The sequence below is a fragment of the Gymnodraco acuticeps genome, unplaced genomic scaffold, assembly GCF_902827175.1.
Source record: "Gymnodraco acuticeps unplaced genomic scaffold, fGymAcu1.1, whole genome shotgun sequence".
In the NCBI taxonomy this organism is placed as follows: domain Eukaryota; kingdom Metazoa; phylum Chordata; class Actinopteri; order Perciformes; family Bathydraconidae; genus Gymnodraco; species Gymnodraco acuticeps.
This window is the reverse complement of record NW_022991216.1, coordinates 1,257,333-1,277,944: the sequence shown is the minus strand read 5'-3', so window position 1 is coordinate 1,277,944 and position 20,612 is coordinate 1,257,333. Positions and strand designations below refer to the sequence as shown.

Here is a 20,612-nt window from a genome sequence, read left to right as displayed (position 1 = left end):
ATTGAGACAAGTCACACTAAGACTAAGACGGAAAGATGTTTTTAAAGAGAACAAAAGTCCTTGACAGCTGCACACTTTCCTTGGCTCTTACTTTTGAGCAAATTCCATCCCACCCTTTTGCATCACTGACTGCTCCCACGTTTTCTCCTCCCTCCCCCTTTCTCCTCTTAAGAAGCTTCTCTCATTTCTCCCCTCCCTTCTTTTCCCTACTTTATGACCCTTCCTTCCATACCCCTCTTCCTAACTTCTCTCACCTCTCTTTTGTAACGTCTCTGCCCTTTATTTTCCATCCCTATCGTTGCTCTGTAACCCTTCCTGAAGGTTGGTTTTGCTTCCATTTCTGTCTTGGATGAAAACATCGTCATTTACTGTGACCATGGTTCCAATATCCTGCCATCAGCTTGATTTGAACCACTCAGGGTGAAGGGTGTTGTGACGGTTACTAACTAAAAACAAGAAGGGAACGGATATCAACAATCAAGAAAGGGGTTAGACATACTTTAAGAGGTCTTCAATCAGCTAGAGTAGGGCCTGTCACAGGTTTGTCTTGACATAGCGAGGTTGTGGCTCATTTTGTTCTTCATTAATGTATACTATGGCTGGGTGGGTGTGTACTTAAAAAGGGAGGATGACTCTGGTCTCAGGGATAAGAAACAGACCTACCCTCTGCTCGTTCCGTGGGGGAATGTAAACAGCATTATTTTACAAGTCTATTATTATCTCAAGACTTCCTCCTAATGAAGCTTAATGTGGTAGTAATGACAAATTCACACAACCCTGATGCGTTTAAAAAGAATACAGCTACAATAGGATGAAACCATTTGTTTGTATGTGCATGTATGTATGTAGGTCCTTTGATTTTCTCAAGAACCATTCATCCAATGGCCTTCAAAGTTGGCGGGTGATTTGTGAAGGTCCCAAGGAGGTGCAGCATTAGGGTTAGGGTTCTTTTGAGATCCATCCATCCATCAATCAATCAATGTTTATTTATATAGCCCAATATCACAAATGTTACATTTGTCTCAGTGGACTTCACAGTTTGTACAGAATATCAGAATGACAATACGACACCCTCTGTCCTTAGACCCTCACATCGTACAAGGGAAAACTTCCAAAGAAACCCCACAGTTAATGGGGAAAAATCCCTCTCCCAGGACGGACAGACGTGCAATAGATGCCGTGTGTAAATTGAAAAGATAATACATTTACAACATGGGTAGTCCAAATGTTTGGAAATGTGTCTATAATAAGAAGATGAATAAACATGAATTCCTACCAACTGTAACACAGGATTAGGGCTAGGGTTACAATTTGTATCTGGCAGGCTGAGCCCCGGCAAGGGAACAAGAGCCATACCTATTCAATAATATAATAGAATTGTGAAATAAAAAATACATGTTGGAGCTGAATTTAATTATTATAAGCGCTCATTCTGATTCGTATACAGATATTCTGATAACTAGCAAAAGGATTTGTTTGACTTAAGAACCACTATGCTTTAGTAATTATTAATTATATGGAATACAATTTAGAATTTAAAATGTGTTCAGGGGCTTTAAGTTATATTCTCCATCTCAGAGAGAAGAACCATCCTCCATCCATAGGGACAGTTTTCAAATGCAGAAAATAACAAGGGAACACCACAACCATGTGAGGTTGAAACGTCCTTACTACAACTAGCTTATGGAGTCAAAACTAAACTCTAAATCACGGTCTTGTGGATGCTCATCTTTAACACTGTTCTGGAGCTGTGGTCAGAGTAGATGGATGCGGCCAGGATTTGGCCTGTTTTGTTTTGAGCCACAGCTTTTGGTAGGTGACTCTCAATTTAGGTGTCAGGTGATATCAAATTAAAGTTGACTTATGGAAACACCAGGCCTGCCAAGAACATTTATTTGTAGGTGGGTCTAACCAAAGCTTTAAAAATATAATGTGAAAGTCTTTTCACTCACACTGCAGAAGCCATGAGATAAATCATTATCATGTGTCAGAAGACTCCCTTTTGTCTGAATTGATGGGGATGTTTGTTATGAGATCTAGTCCTGCCCCATAAAAGCCTAATGTCACGGCAGAGCACAACAGGTCTGCCCCCCTTCTCCTGCAAGATACCAACGTCTAAGAGGACTTTAAGGCAGTTCAGCAAAAAGTTCAAAATTCAAAGCAATTGCCTTGCATAAAAATAAAAATGTTCCCTTTTCATACACTGCTGACAAAGGTACATATTAGGTTTCTCTAAGTTTTAAACCTTTTGAAAACTGAGGTTTTTTCAGGAAACCATCCTGTATTTAGTAGAAACTCTCTTAAAGTGGTGTGATTAACTTGCAAAAAATGTCTTCCATGATTCAGCAAGTTGGTACTTTTCCATTAACAAACCAGTTGTAGTGGTCAGATGCAATCTTTCAATACAATAAACTGGAAGACATATCAGCGAACCATGGCTCCAGCGAACATGCTCTCACTTTAATTACCGAAATTCTGTCGAACGTTGAAAATCTGTGCAATCTTGTTCCTAATTCACCCCTCTTGCAACCTCTGACGTGAGGTGATAGGCATCTCTTGGCTGCATTTCCTCCACATTGTTTTTCTGTGATGTGGATTGTAACAGGCATGTTTTGCCCTGACTGTGATTTCTCCCAAGCTCCAGGAAATGGTCTTTCCCTTAATGAGCCTCAACTTCAGCTGCCTTTTTTACAGCAAGCCGTAAAGCCAAACAATGCATCATTAGTGTATTTTCTTGTGAAATAAATAGGCCTCAAATCCTCAAAAAGGATTTGGGGTTTGCCTATCACATGTCCAAAATGCTGAAGATACATTAATAAGTTCCTGTCAAAAAAGATCCCCCACACACTAATGGTTTCAAGTCGTTATGTTTTTCTCTGTCTGCAATTACTTTCTAACCATTTATACTTTATCCTCCTCCTCCTCTTTGGCTTGGCAAACCACAGACTTGTCTTAATTAGCTTCATCTGGTTTTTGACAACCATGGTCAAATGCTCTGTGGGGTACTGTTTACTTCAATTCTGTTTCAATAAAGCCATAACATACATGTGTACTCATTGACATAATATTCATGGTTTTGTTCCAAAATGACTGCATACAGATGATAACTGGTCATTTGTGATATTGTCATTCAAAATGACTTTATTGTAGTAAAAATGTACAGTCAAGTACAGTAGAAGTTTTAAAAGTTTGACATTCACAGGTCAACGTTTTCAAAAGCTAATAATCCTTACCCACACTACAGTAAATAAAGATTCTGGCATTCTCCATTTTTTCTGAAAAGCTCTGTTTTGAGAAAAAAGTGATGCTTACTGTAAATAAAGAGACTTTAATTCATTTGCTGAACACATGGACATATTTACCATAGTGCAAGATGTGTGTGCAAGAAGCAGAATACTCAATACAGGATACAATGCATAGTGGTCAAAGAAGAGGCAACGTTGGAAAGAAAGGGGGATAGTAATGATGGAGGGTCCCACTGGAGGACAGGAAGCTGGTAGTGGGGTTCAGGGCTGAGAGGGTCAGGGGGCTGAAAGGCCTTGTTTACAGACTCCACAGTCTGCTAAAGACATCAGGGCCCTCTCCCCTCAGCTATCAACACTTCCAGGAACTCTCATGCATAATCTCATTCATGCCAAATCAGATTAATGCTCTGACACACACTCACAGACAAGAAAAAGTAATGTAATGTAGCAGAGAATGAGACTCTCTTACAAATATCCACAAACTGTAAAGTATTAGGATTGGATAAGGTCTTGCAGATACGGAACGGAACGTCAGTCGAAAATGTCATTAAAATACCCAATCGGCTTATGGGAGAGTGCTGACGTGGATGTTTTGCCTGGAAAGAGATGCTTTGCAGTTGAGTCATCCCAGACAGAAGGAGCCGTATCATGGGCAGGCTGGGCCCCTCTGGTTCTCCCCCGAGCGTCTTCCTTTCTATCTGATTTACACCATGTTTCCAGAGGGACTCCTACCTGATGTGCTGGATTCTACCCCTCCTGGGAGGTCAACCCAAATCATCACGAAGACTGTGCCCCCCAGTGGGGATTGGCTCTATGTGGAACTCGAGAGGGTCTTGGTTCTGAGAAGAGGCTGACCGTTGGTTGCAGTGGCGGCCGGCCCATAGGGGCGCCGACCCACCTCTTCCCACATACTAAACTTTTTTTTATTTTTTTTATTAAAATTAAAAACATTTTTTTTTAAATATATATTTTATATTTTTATTTTTAATGAACAAGGTAAATATCATACAATTGGTATCAGTAAAATGTATAATCTACAATAAAATCTCGTTTAAAATTGTGTTACGATGTCTAAAGTTACTGATAAGTCACATGTTTCCTGCCTGGCCTTGCCCGTGGCATTAGTTTATCATTACCGGGCGGAGCCCCGAGCCAAACAGCAGCAACCAGCACGTTGCAAAAATCTCAATAGTAAACTGTGCCGCCGAAACATAATTTCAGCCAATCAGCGCCGTCAAATATTTTGGTCACGAGGGCGCTCACGTTGGCACCCACGTTGCTTACGTGCGTTGACGTGAATTGTTTTTTAGACTCGTGAGTGACCAAGGTGTTGGATGAGTTGGATGAGAATGGCTTCGTGTGCAGGTGGAGTCGCCGGACCTCGGTCCCCGCCCAATTCCGTTCAAGAGCTAATCTCCAATCCTTTTGAAAGGAGAAGTTTGGAAGATAAACTGTTGCTTAAAGACCTTGGACCGGACCAACCCGATTTGTATATATCGCAGCAAGCTCGTGAAAAAGACAAAACGTATCAACGAGGCTTCTCACGTAGCTGGTACACCAGAAAGGCATGGCTAGCTGGATGCAAACAGGTAAATGCTGTCTTTTGTTTCCCATGCTTGCTCTTCAAACAGCCGGGGACAGATACGATCTGTTCAGAAACTAGACAAAAGTTAAACAAGTACAAACCACAGACTGTCTGTGTCATGGAGAATACAGTCGCTGGTTTATTTATGTCTGTATAGGCCGTTGTTGTGAGTGTAGACGGTCGGAGCATATATAACGTTAGCTTAGCCAAGCTCCATTCAGAAAACAAGCATTCTAAAAGGTTTTTCGCCTGCCGTCTGTCTTCAGACTTGTCAAAGCATTAATTAATGGTTTTTACTAACCGGTATCAGTATGTTGTTACGTCGGCATCATTTAGAAACGTGTATTACAATTTAATCACGGTAAAATATGTTCATGTTGTTGTAGTTGTAGCTCCCGAGCGCGTCTTGTTTGAATGATGCGAGTAAACACAGCTGGCAGCCGCGGTGAAACTCGAGCGACTAGAGCGATGCGATAGGAGCGTTTAGAGCGAAGCGAATATTCGCATTGCGTCCGGTCTGAACGCAGCATTAAAGCGAGCTCCGCGCTGCACTGGAAACGCGCCATTACATCACCAGAAGTCCTAATTTAAGGGGTCATTTCTCCCCAAAACATTTTTTTTACTCACTATATCAACAGCCCCACCAAAAATATTTTCCACCAGCCGCCACTGGTTGGTTGATTCTTGAAACAGCAGACAGGTGTGGGTCTGTTCCATATAAACTCCTTAAAGCAGGGCTAGAGACCCCCAGAGGACCCCTGACACCCTCACATGTGTGTGACTACATGCACACACAGACACATACAGGCCAGTTGGGTGGGCCTGCTGTTTACTAAAACAACAGGAAACATCACGGCTGTCAACATTTTCAGCATTCTGTTTGTTTATTTCTGTGTTTCTCTGCTTTCTGTTTTTTTTTCTTTTTGCACTAACCTAACTGTTAAAGAGACAGTTCACCAAAAGAAGAAGAAGAAGACATTATTGCTCACTTACAATGCAGAGTTTGAGCTGCTCAGAGCATTGCAAGATTGCATTAAAAAAAATGCAAGTGCTTTTCCAGCAATAGTGGCCCCATTACTTGGAATGCACTCTTTAAAGCTTTAAAGTATTGGCAGGCGGACGGTTTTCCATCTCCAAGAGGCCCCTAAAGTTCTCCATGCAGCAGGCTTTCTCCAGCCTGCGCCATTTTTTCATTTAGATTTTCAGCAAGTCTCGCATAAGATCCTAAAATCTTGAAGAATGTATGCTTTGCTTGCATGTATAAGTGCATGTGTATAAACAATATGTATGTAAAGAATGTGATTTGGGTGCTTAAGTAACATACTGCAGAGCGATTAAAAAATGTGATTCAAAGGACCAGTTACTTTGGAGGATTTAGCCCATTTACAGTTCAGGGTTACAAATTGAGAACACACTGTTATTGTCTTTCAACAAAAGAGTCTTGGAATATTTTGCATTTATAATTGTCAACAAATCTAAAAAACAACAACAATGAATTGATCCTATTAACAAGTATTGCATGTGCGTGCATCTCCACGAAACTCCATTGCAGTCCAAAAACTATTACAAATACATCAATGAGTCACATCATTAAACTGAGTCGACCATTATGCAATATCCAAATTAGAAGCTGAAAATAGTCCTAAAAAATACTCTTGTTAGCACAAACTAAATGTGTCTGTTTTTTGTCGGTTAGCACCTGACACGCTAAGTTGTACCTACGAAAGAGCCTAGCAAAACCATAACTTTTAAAACAATGCTTAATTTGATTGTGAACATTAATAAAGAAGTTGGTGTCACTAATGAATTATATTTACTGAGAACACATCTCTGGCTAACTTATTTTGACAGATCACACTTATTTCCTTTTTTTACCTTTGGACAAAGCCAGGTGAGCTGTTTCAACTGTGCTGTTAAACTAAGCTTAGTGTATGCCAGCACGAAGGTATTTAACTGGTCTTGATATCTTGGTATGAAAATAAACAAGTGTATATCTCAAAATATTAACCTTTTTAACACAGGCCACATAGCCCTCATTCCCACCTTATTCCATATCACTTGTGCATCAAAAACCAAAGCTGTCTTCCAAGTTGTGGTATCTTAGCTTGTGTTATTATTACATGTCATTGCATTTGTCCAGCAGGGGGCAAACTCACTCTTGGTATTAAAATAACCTGTTGTACATGTTCCCACGAGGAAGTCCCGGAAGCATGTTACCAAAGTAAACTGGTTAAATCTACTCCTACGTTGTGGACATACAGTTATTGATCATAAGATACAACATATTATTGGCGACGAGGATTAAGGAGAGGATTAAGACAAGGATCAAGACGGGATCAAAGAGGACATGCCGAACGGACTTGTTAGCACCTTACCAGTGTGCGAAAAAGCACACGTCCCACCGTCCGGGACGTGTTATTTACGATATCGGACAAGTAGATCTTTCAATTGACTTGTCCGGCGGACAAGTGATGTTTTTCGCCCTCATTTATTGACAAATTATTGATAAATTCAGTTTACAAAAGGCAGAAGTCATTCGCAAATTGTCCATGTCCGCCATTGTTCGTTTAGCAATGTTAGTTTCGGTTCTGCTTGTCGATTCCTAAGGAAATGCATCTCGCCGCTTTCTGTACTGTTACGGAGCCTACACACGGCGGCGTGCGTTGCCGCTTCAACGCTTCTGCCCATTCACTTTGAATGGGGTGACGTCACGATTCGCCGAACTGCATTGTGGGAGTAAAGCGTAGCTTCTCTCGCGGTGCTCGCTGCAAAAGTAGAGCAATGTTCTACTTTTGCCGCCTCTACGAAGGCGTCAGCCAATCAAATCCCGCGTATGCAAATCTGACATTACAAGCGCTAGCCAATCAAACTGCGTGTATGTTGGGAGAGCCAGACCGCAGTTATTTCCCATATGTAAAATAATGGAGGAGAAAAAGATTGTGGCGGTACTATATGACCAGTCCCTCTTTACATACATGGATACAAACCGGAGGAGCCAGGCATGGGGGGAGGTGGCAGAGACAGTGGGTGACACTGGTAGGTTTTCGCCTTTTGGGGAGTTTATATCCAGTGTACTTCGTTTGAATGGACAGCTAGCAAGCATAGACAGTATATTTAGCCAGCATGGATGTAGCATGAATGCTTTGCTTTGTATGTCCGGGGCGGGACATTCATGTGATTGGTTGTTGGTCGCGTTGTTCGTAAAAAATCCCCAAGCTTCAGACACGCCCACCGCCCAGCGGTAACGGCCCAAAAAATGCTTTCAACGCTTCGCCCATTCATTTGAATGGGGTGACGTAGGATATTTTCAAACTTCGCCGAACTGCATTGTGGGTAGCATGGCAAGGCGTTGCAAGCATCGCGAGCGTCTATCGGCGTCAAAAGTTGAACAATGTTCAACTTTTGAGGCTCGATGCTTGCTCGAAGCTGGCGTCAGCCAATCAAATCCCGTTTTTGCAATTCCTGCCAGTACAAGCGCTAGCCAATCAAACCGCGTGCAAGCTGGGAGAGCCAGACCGCAGTTCATTTCCTCATATTCCAAACGAGAAATTACGGTAGCAAATCACCCGGTTCTTTCCGACCAGAACTATTTACCGGGATACAAACCGGAGGAACCAGGCATGGAGGGAGGTGGCAGAGACAGTGGGTAGGTTTTCGCCTGTTTGGGGATTTTATATCCAGTTTACTTCGTTTTAACATTGCTATTGCTTTGTATGTCGGGGGCGGGAGATTCATGTGATTGGTTGTTGGTCGCGTTGCTCGCAAAAAATCGCCAAGCTTCAGACACGCCCAGCTTCAAGCTTTTTCGACGCCTGTAGTGTAGACGGGCCGTAACGCACGCCGCCGTGTGTAGGGGCCGTTAGACCGGGGCGGGGCGGGGCGGGGCGGGGCCATGGATGTATAATAAGAACGACGTGTAGCACAGTGGCAGGGTTGGGAAGCAAAACTCGGTTCCGAGTAAGAACAAATAACAATTGTCCAGTACCGGGATTAATAAGAGTTGAACTTGTGAGGACAGGAGGCGAGGCCGAGCCCCGCGGACTGCAGCTCTCTCTCTCTCTCTATGCTCCGTATCAGCTGATCGCTGCACGGTGCACACTTTCTACACACAGCAGATCCGCTGCCCGTTTAACAGCCTCATCTTTGTCAAACTTTCTTATGTTCTTTCTCTAACACGTAATGAAGGTTATTAATCGTTTTAGCTCCTGTGTTGTTAATATTGACCACCATTTCCTTTATGAAGTAAAGCAGCCTCCCTGTCTGTGTCCTCGCACTGTCCTCACATCCCCGGACCCCCAGACTCGGAGGAGCATAGGGATGTCAGTATTGTTTATGAAGCAGGGTATAGAAAGTACATTATTGAAATGAAAATACTATTTATTTACTTTTACAAACAGTGAGCAGCTGGGCAGCTGCAGCATGTGTATTGCAGGACATGTGTAAGCGTGCAAGCGTCTTTGAGTTGTAGAAAAGCGCTAGGCCTATAGGCTATATATAAATATAATGTATTATTATTATTAGGCCTATGTGTTGGAGATGTGTGGTTGGACTGTGTCTCACAGGCAGGTTGCAGTGTAACATCAGAGGAGACTGGGCCAATTGTACATTCTCAAACTGCACCACTTAGAACTAACTAAACAATGCTGAGATTATTTTTATATAATTGTATTCAATAACCGTAAGAAATTAAACAGTATGAAGTGATTTGTAAATAGGAATACAGATTTGACTTAATGTTTTCATAAATATATTTTTCTCCCAGTTTGTCATGGGACTTATTTTTACCCTCTCAAAGAACCGGAATCGAGAACCGAAAATAACCGGAATCGAAAAGCATAACCGGAATCGTTAAAATCCAAACGATACCCAACCCTATGTGTGATGCAGTAAAATCTTACCGCTCACTTACGTTAGCGGTGTCGTAAAAAACGTGAGAAAATGTAAAATACGATGGCGAAGAAGAAGATTCCAGTGGCCCCAATTTTTGTCCATTCTGGACAAGTGAAAAATGTATTCGGACAAGTAAATTGCCAAACTCACTTGTCCATGGACAAGTACTCTCTAAAAACTTTTTCTCACACTGCTTACATGCAGGTTTGGGTCGTTAGCGGCAGCTAGCTCAAATTGTTAGTAAAGTCTGCGGGTGGAGGAGAGGATTCATTGACACACAATGGCAATGATTGGCACGCTGGCACCTTTTGATGCAAACAATCAGAAGTGGGAAGAATACTGTGAGGTATTGGAACAGTTTTTTGAGGCTAATGAAATTGATAATGGAGACAGACAAAGGGCTATATTAATAAGTGTTGTAGGATCATCAACATACAAAACCTCCTCAGTCCGGATATGCCCAAGAATAAAACTTACACACAACTTGTGGAGCTGCTAAAAAATCACTTTGACCCAAAGCCTAGTGAAATTGTGCAAAGGTACAAGTTTGACTCCTGCAACCGTGAGCCCAATGAGTCAGTAATGGAATACGTGGCTGAGCTGCGTCGGTTAGCGCAGGATTGCAACTGTGGTAACACTTTGCAGCAGAGGTTGAGAGACAGGATCGTCTGTGGAATAAATGAAGATCGGATTCAGAGACGACTTATCAGAAGCGGATTTAACATTTGAAAAAGCATTGTCAATTGCTGTGGTGTCAGAGACTGCAAATAAAAATGCACAGGAGATACAAAACCAAGGGGCCACAGCTAAATGCTTCAAAATGGATAAAAAGCCACAGGAGGCTTATGCACACAGAGAACCTACCAAAGAGTGTTACAGATGCAAGGGAACCAAGCACCAAGCAGCAGACTGTAAGTTTAAACAAGAGAAATGTCATGCATGTGGTAAAATAAGACACATTGCCAGAGCTTGTCGTAGTAGATCTACACAGAATGGAAACAGCAACAAAAATGCAGACCCAAAGGAAGGGGAAAGGAGGCAAACCACATATCACCGTTCTCATAAAGTACAAGAGCAACAGAGCCAAAGTGATAGCTCAGAAGAAGATACATTCTTTCTGAATAAGATGAGGTTCAGATTGGGACGCATGAGTGAAGTGCACCTGAGACGAGTAGACCCATACATGGTTGAAGTGAAGCTGGATAGTAAGTTTGTTAACTTTGAGATAGACACTGGCTGTAGTCTCACAATAATGAATGAACAGACATTTCAAAGACTATGGAAAGACACAAAAAGTCCATGTTTGAGACCAACCAAAATCCACATCGAGTCTTATACAGGTGACCCTGTTAATGTGGTCGGAGCTGCCATTGTTAAAGTGAAATACAAACATCAAAGGCGGTACCTGCCCCTCATTGTGGTTAAAGGGGACGGCCCCAGCCTGCTGGGAAGAGGCTGGCTGGAGGAAATAAATCTGAGTTGGAAAGAAATCAAGCTCAGACACAAATCCCGAGTCCTGAAACACCTGAAGACAGAGGACAAATCGCTGCAGCAAGTACTGAGCAAACATGAAAATGTCTTCAAAGAGGAGCTTGGCACACTGAAAGGTATAAAAGCTACCATCCATGTAAAGGCTGATGCAGTCCCTCGTTTCTTCCGTCCAAGGTCTGTCCCGTACACCATGCGCACCAAAGTAGATGAAGAAATAGACAGATTGTTGAAAGAAGGAGTAATCTCACCTGTTAAACATGCAGAATGGGCAGCACCAGGTTCCAATACTGAAGCCTGTTGGGACAGTAAGGCTATGTGGAGACTACAAGCTCACTGTAAATTAGGGTTGGGAACCGAAACTCGGTTCCAGATGAGAACCGATAAGAAAATGCCGGGTACCGGGTACCCATACAAAATACACAATTTCGGATCTGCTTAACGGTTCCTAAACGCGGTAGACCCTGTATTCCAGCGGGTCCGTCTGCACCGCGGTGCTGCGGTGACCCGGTGGAATACAGGGCGGACCTGGAGAATCACAGAACGGCCGGTCGTCAGCGGGCCGTTGACGGCCGACTCGGTACGCTGACGGCCGGCACCGCCCTTCAATTTTTTAAACGGCATCATATAAATTGCGCTGACAGGCGACAGAGGTCCACAGTTGCCCCGCAGCGATGCTCCCCCGCCCTCCCGTAGACATTTCACGAGCTCAGTCACTTCATAACACCAAAGATAGGTCGCGGTAAACACTCTGAAGTGAGGCTCCACTACACTAAAAAAGAAAAAGCAAAGTGTAATGCCTGTTAATAGCTTGCCACAGGCATAGCTCAGTTAAAATAAAGCACAGCTATTGTGCAATACATTTGTATTGCATGTATATTTTTTAGTAACAATTTCAGTTAAAGCTTTTAAGAATAAATATATTTTTGTTATCTAAACGTTTGACCTCTTTATTTTACAATTTTGGAATCGAAACGGGGAATCGATAAGAACCGGAATCGATAAGCAGAACCGGAATCGAAATCGGAATCGATAAATTTCAAACGATACCCATCCCTACTGTAAATACAGTTTCCTCACTTGAACAATACCCCATACCCCGAATGGAAGATCTGTTTGCAGCACTGACAGGAGGAAAACAGTTCACAAAGTTGGACATGAGTTATGCATACCAGCAAATACTCATGGATGATGAATCAAAGAAATACTTAACAGTGAACACGCAGGCTTATTCTGTTGTGCACCGTCAAAAGTGTTAGTCAGTCATGTTTCATGTTTATGTTGTATTGTTTTTCACTTCCTGTTTTGTTTTTGTCACGTCTCATTTTAGGTTCCTTGACTCCCTTTCCTTATGTGTTCTCCCGCCCTCATCAGCGTCAGCCCCGCCCCTGATTGTTTTCACCTGTGTCTTGTTGTTGAGTGTTTAAATTCCCCAGTCTCCCAGTGTTCAGTGTCAGTTTGTCTTGTCCAGTCCTCATGTCAGAACTCTGCTCATCAGTTTTTGATTATCTTGACACATGCCTGATTCATGCTCCTGAAAACTTTTTGTAAGTTTTGTTCCTCAAGTTGTGAGCATTTTTTTGTTGAGCCTTAATGAAACTCTTTATTTTTGTCACCTCGCAAAGAGTGTTTTTTCTTTTTGTATATCCTTTTGGCAACTAAAAGTATATTACTTATACTTTACCTCTGTCTCCCGGGTTGTGCATTTGAGTCCTTATCCTTGTGTAACCAAGTTCATAACATATTCACATACAACAGACTGCCTTTTGGAGTAGCATCAGCCCCAGCTATATTTCAGAGGACAATGGAAGGTCTCCTGCGAGGCATTCCTTTCGTGGCAGTGTATTTAGATGACATCCTGGTGAGCGGTGTGGATGAGGAAGACCATCTGCAGAACCTCGAGACAGTGTTGGCAAAGCTGGAGGAGGCAGGATTGCGTCTGAGAAGGAGCAAGTGCACTTTCCTGGAAGAGGAAGTGGAATATCTGGGACATCGAGTGGACGCACAGGGACTTCACCCTGTTGAAAGGAAAGTCAAAGCCATCATGGAGGCTCCCAACACCACAAATGTTACTGAACTCAAGTCGTACTTAGGTTTGCAAAATTACTATAACACATTTCTGCCAAACTTAGCTACACTATTGGCACCACTGCATGAGCTCCTGCGACAAGATGTGCGATGGACATGGCAAAGGAAACAGGAAGAGGCTTTTAAAAAATCAAAGGCCCTGTTAAACTCAGCAGAAGTGTTGGTGCATTACTCTGCTGACCGAGAGTTAATTATGTCATGTGATGCGTCACCTTACGGGGTGGGCGCTGTTTTATCACACGTAATGGACGATGGAACTGAATGTCCTTTGGGGTTCATGTCGCGTACCCTAACGCCTGCTGAAAATAATTACTCAGCTAGACAAAGAAGGCTTAGCAGTTATATTTGGAATCAAGAAATTCCACAAGTACTTGTATGGTCGAAGTTTCACCATCTATAGAGATCACAAGCCACTGATCTCTCTCTTCAACGAAAAGAAACCCATTCCACAGATGGGTTCCCCTAGAGTTCAGAGATGGGCGGTGCACCTGAGTGCCTATGAGTATCACATTGTGAACAAACCAGGAAAGAACAACGCTAATGTGGACCCATTAAGCAGACTGCCGCTGTCGGAAGATGTGCAAGAGAGTGAGACCGCAGAACAAGTGCTCATGATTGATCTTCTAGATGACACACTCGTGGACACAGCCAAAATAAAACACTGGACAGCTAAGGATGTAATATTGTCTCAAGTTCATGGTTATGTCCTGTCGGGAGGGCCTTCAGTGACTGAGGCTCCTCTCAAGCTGTATCATCAGAGGAGAGAGGAACTGAGTGTGAGGGATGGCTGCATGCTCTGGGGAGCCAGAGTCATCATACCAAACAAAGGCAGGGAAAAGATATTGAAAGTACTGCACCAAACACATTCCGGCATGTCAAGATCTTATGTATGGTGGCCTGGGATGGACCAGGATGTAGAAAAGGAAGTGCAGTCTTGTGAGGAGTGCCAAAAGCACCACAAGTCACCACCATCAGCACCATTACATCCCTGGGAGTGGCCGGAGTCTCCCTGGATGATAATTCATGTGGACTATGCAGGTCCTTTCCTGGGAGAGATGTTTCTACTGATAGTGGATGCTCACTCAAAATGGATGGATATTTATCCAGTGAAGTCAGCTACATCTCAGGTGACCATTGAAAAGCTGCGTCAGAGTTTCAGTGTTTTTGGACTGCCAAAAATGTTGGTGTCAGACAACGGAACCTGTTTTACAAGTGCTGAATTTGAGACTTTCATGAAACAAAATGGCATCCGCCATGTGAGGTCAGCACCGTTTCACCCGTCTTCTAATGGGCTGGCAGAGAGGGCGGTCCAAACCTTCAAAGGGGGGATGAAAAAGGTGAAACAATGCAAACTAGACGGTCAAGGTTTCTGTTCAGTTACCGCATCACACCGCACGCGACCACAGGCCTGTCGCCTGCAGAGTTGATGATGTCAAGGAGACTCAGATCTGCACTTGACCTGCTCCTGCCAGATGTGAAAACAAGAGTGCAGCAAAAACAACTAAAACAGAAACAGTCCCATGACACAAACAGGAAACTGAGAAGTTTCTCACGTGGGGATAAAGTGTTCATCAGAAACTACTCTTATTAGGGCTGCACAGTATTGAAAAAAACTGACATCGCGGTTTTCCCCCCCCCCTGCGGTATATATCGCGGTTTTTTTAACCTGTTAAACCCCAAAGTCCCGGCGGGTACTTTACTTTTTTTTTCACGACAGTGTCTCAGGGGATCGTAATATTTAAGAACCTATTAATGTGTTATACCAGATTAACGGAAATAATCTCAGCTAACTGACGATACAAACCATTTTATACCAAAACAAAACACAAGTCTCATAAGAAGCATCTAAATGACCCCTGAGCGAAAAATGCTAACGCACTTTGGCACAGAACTCAAGATAAAAGTACCCTTATTACTTATCGTAGCTGCACATACAAGATATCCGATTAAAGCTGAGGTTCCACAGATTATTTAGGTATATAGTATCATCACTGAGTGATCAGAACTCGGACAGGGGAAGCAAACACAGACATCACAACACGTACCTTTACGTAGCTTCGAGGGGAGATGTCTCACCTTAGCTGTCAATCTGATCAAAAGACGTGTTCAATGGCATTAAAACGAGAAAGAAAAAACGCGGCTGAATCGGTTAATCCATAGGTTTTTAACGTCTCTGTATTAAAAAAATGATTTAATTTATAATCCATAATTCCATTTTTATGTAAATATCGCAGAGCAAAAGTTAGCTGCTAATGGTAGCCACCATAGTGGCTGCTGCTTCCGGTCTTGGCTATGCGGAAGTCTCTCACACACACATTACCAAATAAGGACTGTGTGATTTCCCCTCGATTCCATTGGCTCTGACGGTCAGAAAGAGATGTTACATGTCAAAATCCAGCAAGGTAGGCCAGAGATATGGAAAATCCACCCAAATGGCCCAAAAGAGGGGTTTTTTTGGTGCTAAATCTGTCTAAAAAGGTCAAATATCAGGGGAAGTTCTACACACACCAACACATGAACAAATAAGGAGTGAGAGTGACGACGCGTAGCCCAAACCGGAAGCTGCATACCACCAAGGCAGAGTCCTGCATCGGGTCGGGTACCCGCGGGTACCCGACGGGTGACCCGCAAAAAAGGTGATTCGCGGGTGGTATTTTTTCAAACGCTTTTTTCCGGGTTCGGTTCTGGGTAAAACAAAGATGATGCGGGTCGGGTCGCGGGTATTGCATAATAAATATATTAAAATAATAATAAATTAGTTTAATGTTTAAAATCCTCAGACCTCTCCCCCGCGGGACCGCGCATAATCATAACCTCTGCAGCGCATCAATCTGCTGCTGTGCTCGCCACATTCGAAATGGCTGAGGTGAAGCTCTATAGCGGAGAATACAGCATTTTCAATAACACTTCCTCAAGAGCGAAATCCAACGTCTGGGAGGCTTTTTGTGTCATCCTAGATGGAGGAAATAACCAACATCCCACGCTTTCTGAGACAAATATGAAACTGCGTGTGTTAATAATTGCACGTTTTCACTGCTCATAGGCTATGCGGGTTGCGGATCTTGTGCCGACGGGTCGGGTCGGGTTGCGGAACTAATTGGCAATATGTGCGGGTAGCGGGGCGGGTTCGGTATTGCACGTCGCGGGTGCGGGGCGGGAGCGGGTCTTGAAAATCAGACCCGTGCAGGACTCTGCACCAAGGTGGCTACCATTAGCAGCTAACTTTTGTGATCCGATTTTTACATAAAAATGGAATTATGGATTATAAACAATTGCTTCAAAACCACAGATACATTATCAACCTATGGATCAACCGATTCAGCCGCGTTTTTTCTTTCTCGTTTTATGCCATTGAACACGTCTTTTGATCAGATTGACAGCTACGGTGAGACGATCTCCCGTAAAAGCTCCGTAAAAGGTACGTGTTGTGATGTCTGTGTTTGGTTCCCCTGTTGCGAGATCGGATCGCTTAGATACTATACTTAAATAATCTGTGGAGTCTCAGCTTTAATCGGATATATTGTACGTGCAGTTTCGATAAGTAATAAGGTTATCTTTATTTTGAATTCTGTGCTAAAGTGCGTTAGCACATTTTTTTAAATGAATAAAACTGCACGTCCCTGCGGTGTGAATACCGTGCATGCGCATACCGCGGTTATCGCCATGACACGGTATATCGTTCAGCCCTAACTCTTATAGACTTAAAGGGATCCATGCGGTCATCGAGAGCTCATCAGGTCCAGTGTCATATACAGTGATCATTGGAAGTGGTCAAGTCGTGAAGCGGCATGTGGATCAAGTAAGAGCCAGATTGACAGACACCGTGCCCTTAGAGCCGGTGCTGGACTCCAACAGAGACACTGTGGTTCCAGTGACAATCAAGCAAGAAGGACCTCCTGCAAGTGAGCCAGTGATTCTGTGTACTCCGGTCCCGCCGGACTTGCCTGCTACACCCGTGGTGAGACGATCAGAGCGCGAGAGACAGCCACCTGTATACCTGAAAGACTTTGTTAAATAGATCAAGAGATGTTCCATTAATAGAGCAGCATAGTTCTCTGTTCTCACTTTAAGGAAATGTTTAGAATGTTAATCTTTGAAAGTGAAATGATTTATGTCAGTACCTCAAAATGTTGTGTAACGGGAGTATGTTATACCCCCACCTTCGGGAAGTATTGTTAGCTTAAAGGGGGGGAAATGTGGTATCTTACCTTGTGTTATTATTACATGTTATTGCATTTGTCCAGCAGGGGGCAAACTCACTCTTGGTATTAAAAGAGCCTGTTGTACATGTTCCCACGAGGAAGTCCCGGAAGCATGTTACCAAAGTAAACCAGTTAAATCTACTCCTACATTGTGGTCATACAATTATTTATCACAAGATACAACACAAGTGTTCATGTCTATTTGGTTATCTTCGGACTTAAATTCAAGGGATGAATCCTGTCTGCTGCATTCGACACGGTGAACCATCAGTTTCAGGCTCTGTACTTTCCCTCCTCACCTCATACCTCAAAGACCGCACCTACACGGTAACTTGGAGAGGGTCTGAGTCTGACCCTTGTCAATTAACTACAGGGGTCCCTCAGGGCTCTGTTCTTGGTCCCCTCCTCTTCTCTCTGTACACAAACTCGCTCGGATCGGTCATTAGCCCGCATGGTTTTTCATATCACTGCTACGCTGACGACACCCAATTAATTATGTCCTTTCCCCGCTCAGTAGGGATGCTCCGATTGATCGGTCACCGATCGAGATCGGCCGATACTCACTCTCTACCGATCGATTGGTGCTCTCTAAACATGCCGATCGCGAGAGCCGATCGCATGACGTAAAATACATGACACTTTTCTCTGTGTGCGGCAAAACAAGCTCGCAAAAAAGGTTTCACCGGTCTGGTATTATTTTAAGGTGTCCGAAAAAGACAGTATAATAGCAGAATGCAACGTGTGTGTGAAGCAGAAATCCTGACCGGTAAGCGGAGCAAAACACACAAGAGTTAGACCTAACACACTTTGCTATTGTATCTACCTCTGGAACAAGCTAAACTAGTTATTATAAATATATTTATTCTTCACTGTCGGGTCACTCATTACTGTATCAGTGAGCTGCATGAGATACTGACAGGCTGAGAGGGGGAGAGAGGAAAAGAGAGCGCTTCCGCTCATTTCTCCCGTGTTATTATCCAAAGTGAATGTAAACTTGAATAGTGTAATTCATTTGAATGTAATAATTAAGTTGATTGTTGTTTGTGGAAGCTCCAGTAAATGAGCCCCATTAACTGAGTTTTAAACATCACTTTAAATGGAAGATTTAAAGTGATGTTTAAATCTTCCATGTAGGCCCCGCCCACTCGATCGGATCGGCGATCGGTATCGGCCGATACTGATTCTGGCGATCGGTGATCGGTCCTGAAATTGGCGATCGGAGCATCCCTACTGCTCAGAGACCCAGGTCGTCGCACGCATCTCTGCTTGTCTAGCTGACATCTCTCAGTGGATGTCTGCTCACCACCTCAAGCTCAACCTTACAAGACTGAACTGCTTTTCCTTCCGGGAAAAGATTGTCCCACTCTTGACCTAACAATCAACATCTTATTGTAAGTCGCTTTGGATAAAAGCGTCAGCTAAATGCAATGTAATGTAAATGCATCTTTCACATTTGTTCTCAATTCTTCTGGCCACCCACATTCTTCCTCCCTTTCTGCCTTTTTTCTGCCATTCAATACCTTTTCCATCCCTCTGCAGTTTTCATTCCCCTCCTCCCCATCCGCTTTACTCCTCCTCCTCTCTCCCTTCCTCTGTTCCTCCATGTGTAGATGGCGGGTGTGAGGGGGTTTGAGATGGTGGGAAAGCTGCTTGTAGGAAGTTTTTTTCCCCCTCTATGTTAACGTGTTCACCGGCTGGACAGCACATTCTTTCCACCTCTGTCGGCCTCGCGGGTCAAGCAGAACCATACCTCCTCCTCCTCCTCTTCTTCCTCTCTCTCTTTCTCCCCCCTTCTCTCCCGTGGTTAATACACTGATCTGACTCTGCTGGAGTGGGAGCCTCAGATGTAGTGGAGGGGGGCAGACATTTTCACATTGGATCACACTTTCCAGCGGTTTCCCCCTCCTGTGTTTTTCAGGTGCTCTCTCTTCGAAAGAGTTACAAAAAGAAAGAGGAAAGGGCTTTAAATATAAACATATGTGGCACACCAGTAACGTGAATGTTTCCATTCCAGACACTTGATTTATGTCTGCCAGCTAAAACACAAGACACAGGATAAAGAGGAGTGGGTGGAAGAGATAGACGTGGTCCGAATGGAAAGACTGAGGATGGAGGAGAAGATGGAGAATGCTCATTGGATCAGTCTCTTTTTCTATCACTCACATGCTCAAACAGTGAGACATGACGACAAATGAGCGTCTCACAGCTGAGCGGTCATTAAGAAAGGATCTGGAGAGTGTTGACCTTCTCCGTTGTTAACATCTTTGAACATCTGTGGAGTCTGCGCTGCCAGTTTGTTTACTTGATGAGAAGTAGGATATATCCTTGTGTTTCTCTTCACCACCAAACAAACTGCAGGACTAAAGCCATCTTAAGACAGTGAATAGAACCATACTGTACAGTATGACCGGAGTGAAGTGCTACAGGAGTGACTCATGGGGTACTTAAGGAGACATTTCCCTCATTGTGGGTTGTAACTATCCCTCAGTTCCAGAAATCACCAAAATGTACTCAAGCACAGACACTGACTAATCCTGACGTGAGACGATCCAACAGCTGCAGCGTAGAAACAAATGAGAATAAATCTGGACTCTGACTAGAATGGGAGTGGACACTAGAACCGCCTCTTGTTCTGTGGTGCGTTCAACATCTTCATTAAATGGTTTAGATTATGTTTTTGGAAAGGGGCTGAGCTGGTTATGAATCGGTGATGTGGCAACAAAGTGAGGTCAACATTTGAGGAAATGGATACATCAACCTGGAGGAGCGTATGATCCCCAGGGAGGCCTGTGAAGAAATTACACCTCAGTCAAGAACAAGTTGATTTAATGTAATGTACAGTGGGTTATATAGACTTTGAGGAGCCGGGAGGAAGAGCTCTGGGGCATAAATGTCAACACAGGCTTGAAGATGGTGTTTTTTGTAGGTTAAAGGGTCAGGGAGTGTGGAGAAGATTGCCTGGCTGATATCTGTGGTAACTTCAAACTCTGCACACACATGGCCTAAACCTAAAGGTATAAGAGGGGAAAGGAGTGAGCTCATTTGTTTTGGTCCTGGATGGTGAGGGGTCAGGGACCTCTGCTGTGAAGTGAAACAGGGATGGCTTGGGGTGAA

At 43.5% G+C, this 20,612-nt stretch overlaps 1 protein-coding gene across 1 annotated transcript; it reads left to right on the top strand.

Annotated features, from left to right (window-relative positions):
- The first annotated feature begins 10,867 nt into the window (after window positions 1–10,867).
- LOC117561530 (uncharacterized protein K02A2.6-like) lies at window positions 10,868–14,723 on the top strand. Its single transcript, XM_034239020.1, has 5 exons — window positions 10,868–10,925; window positions 11,061–11,327; window positions 12,280–12,433; window positions 12,943–13,302; window positions 13,739–14,723. Exons 1-5 carry the CDS (start codon window positions 10,868–10,870, stop codon window positions 14,721–14,723), a joined length of 1,824 nt encoding a protein of 607 aa, XP_034094911.1.
- Window positions 14,724–20,612: the final 5,889 nt, after the last annotated feature.

Bases quoted from the DNA above. Each gene is read 5' to 3' on its own strand.
- LOC117561530 (XM_034239020.1), top strand. From the start codon at position 10,868: ATGAGTGAAGTGCACCTGAGACGAGTAGACCCATACATGGTTGAAGTG. The intron at 11,328-12,279 runs GTATAAAAGCTA...CTGTAAATACAG, and splicing joins GGAGCTTGGCACACTGAAAG to TTTCCTCACTTGAACAATAC. The intron at 12,434-12,942 runs GGCTTATTCTGT...GTGTAACCAAGT, and splicing joins TACTTAACAGTGAACACGCA to TCATAACATATTCACATACA.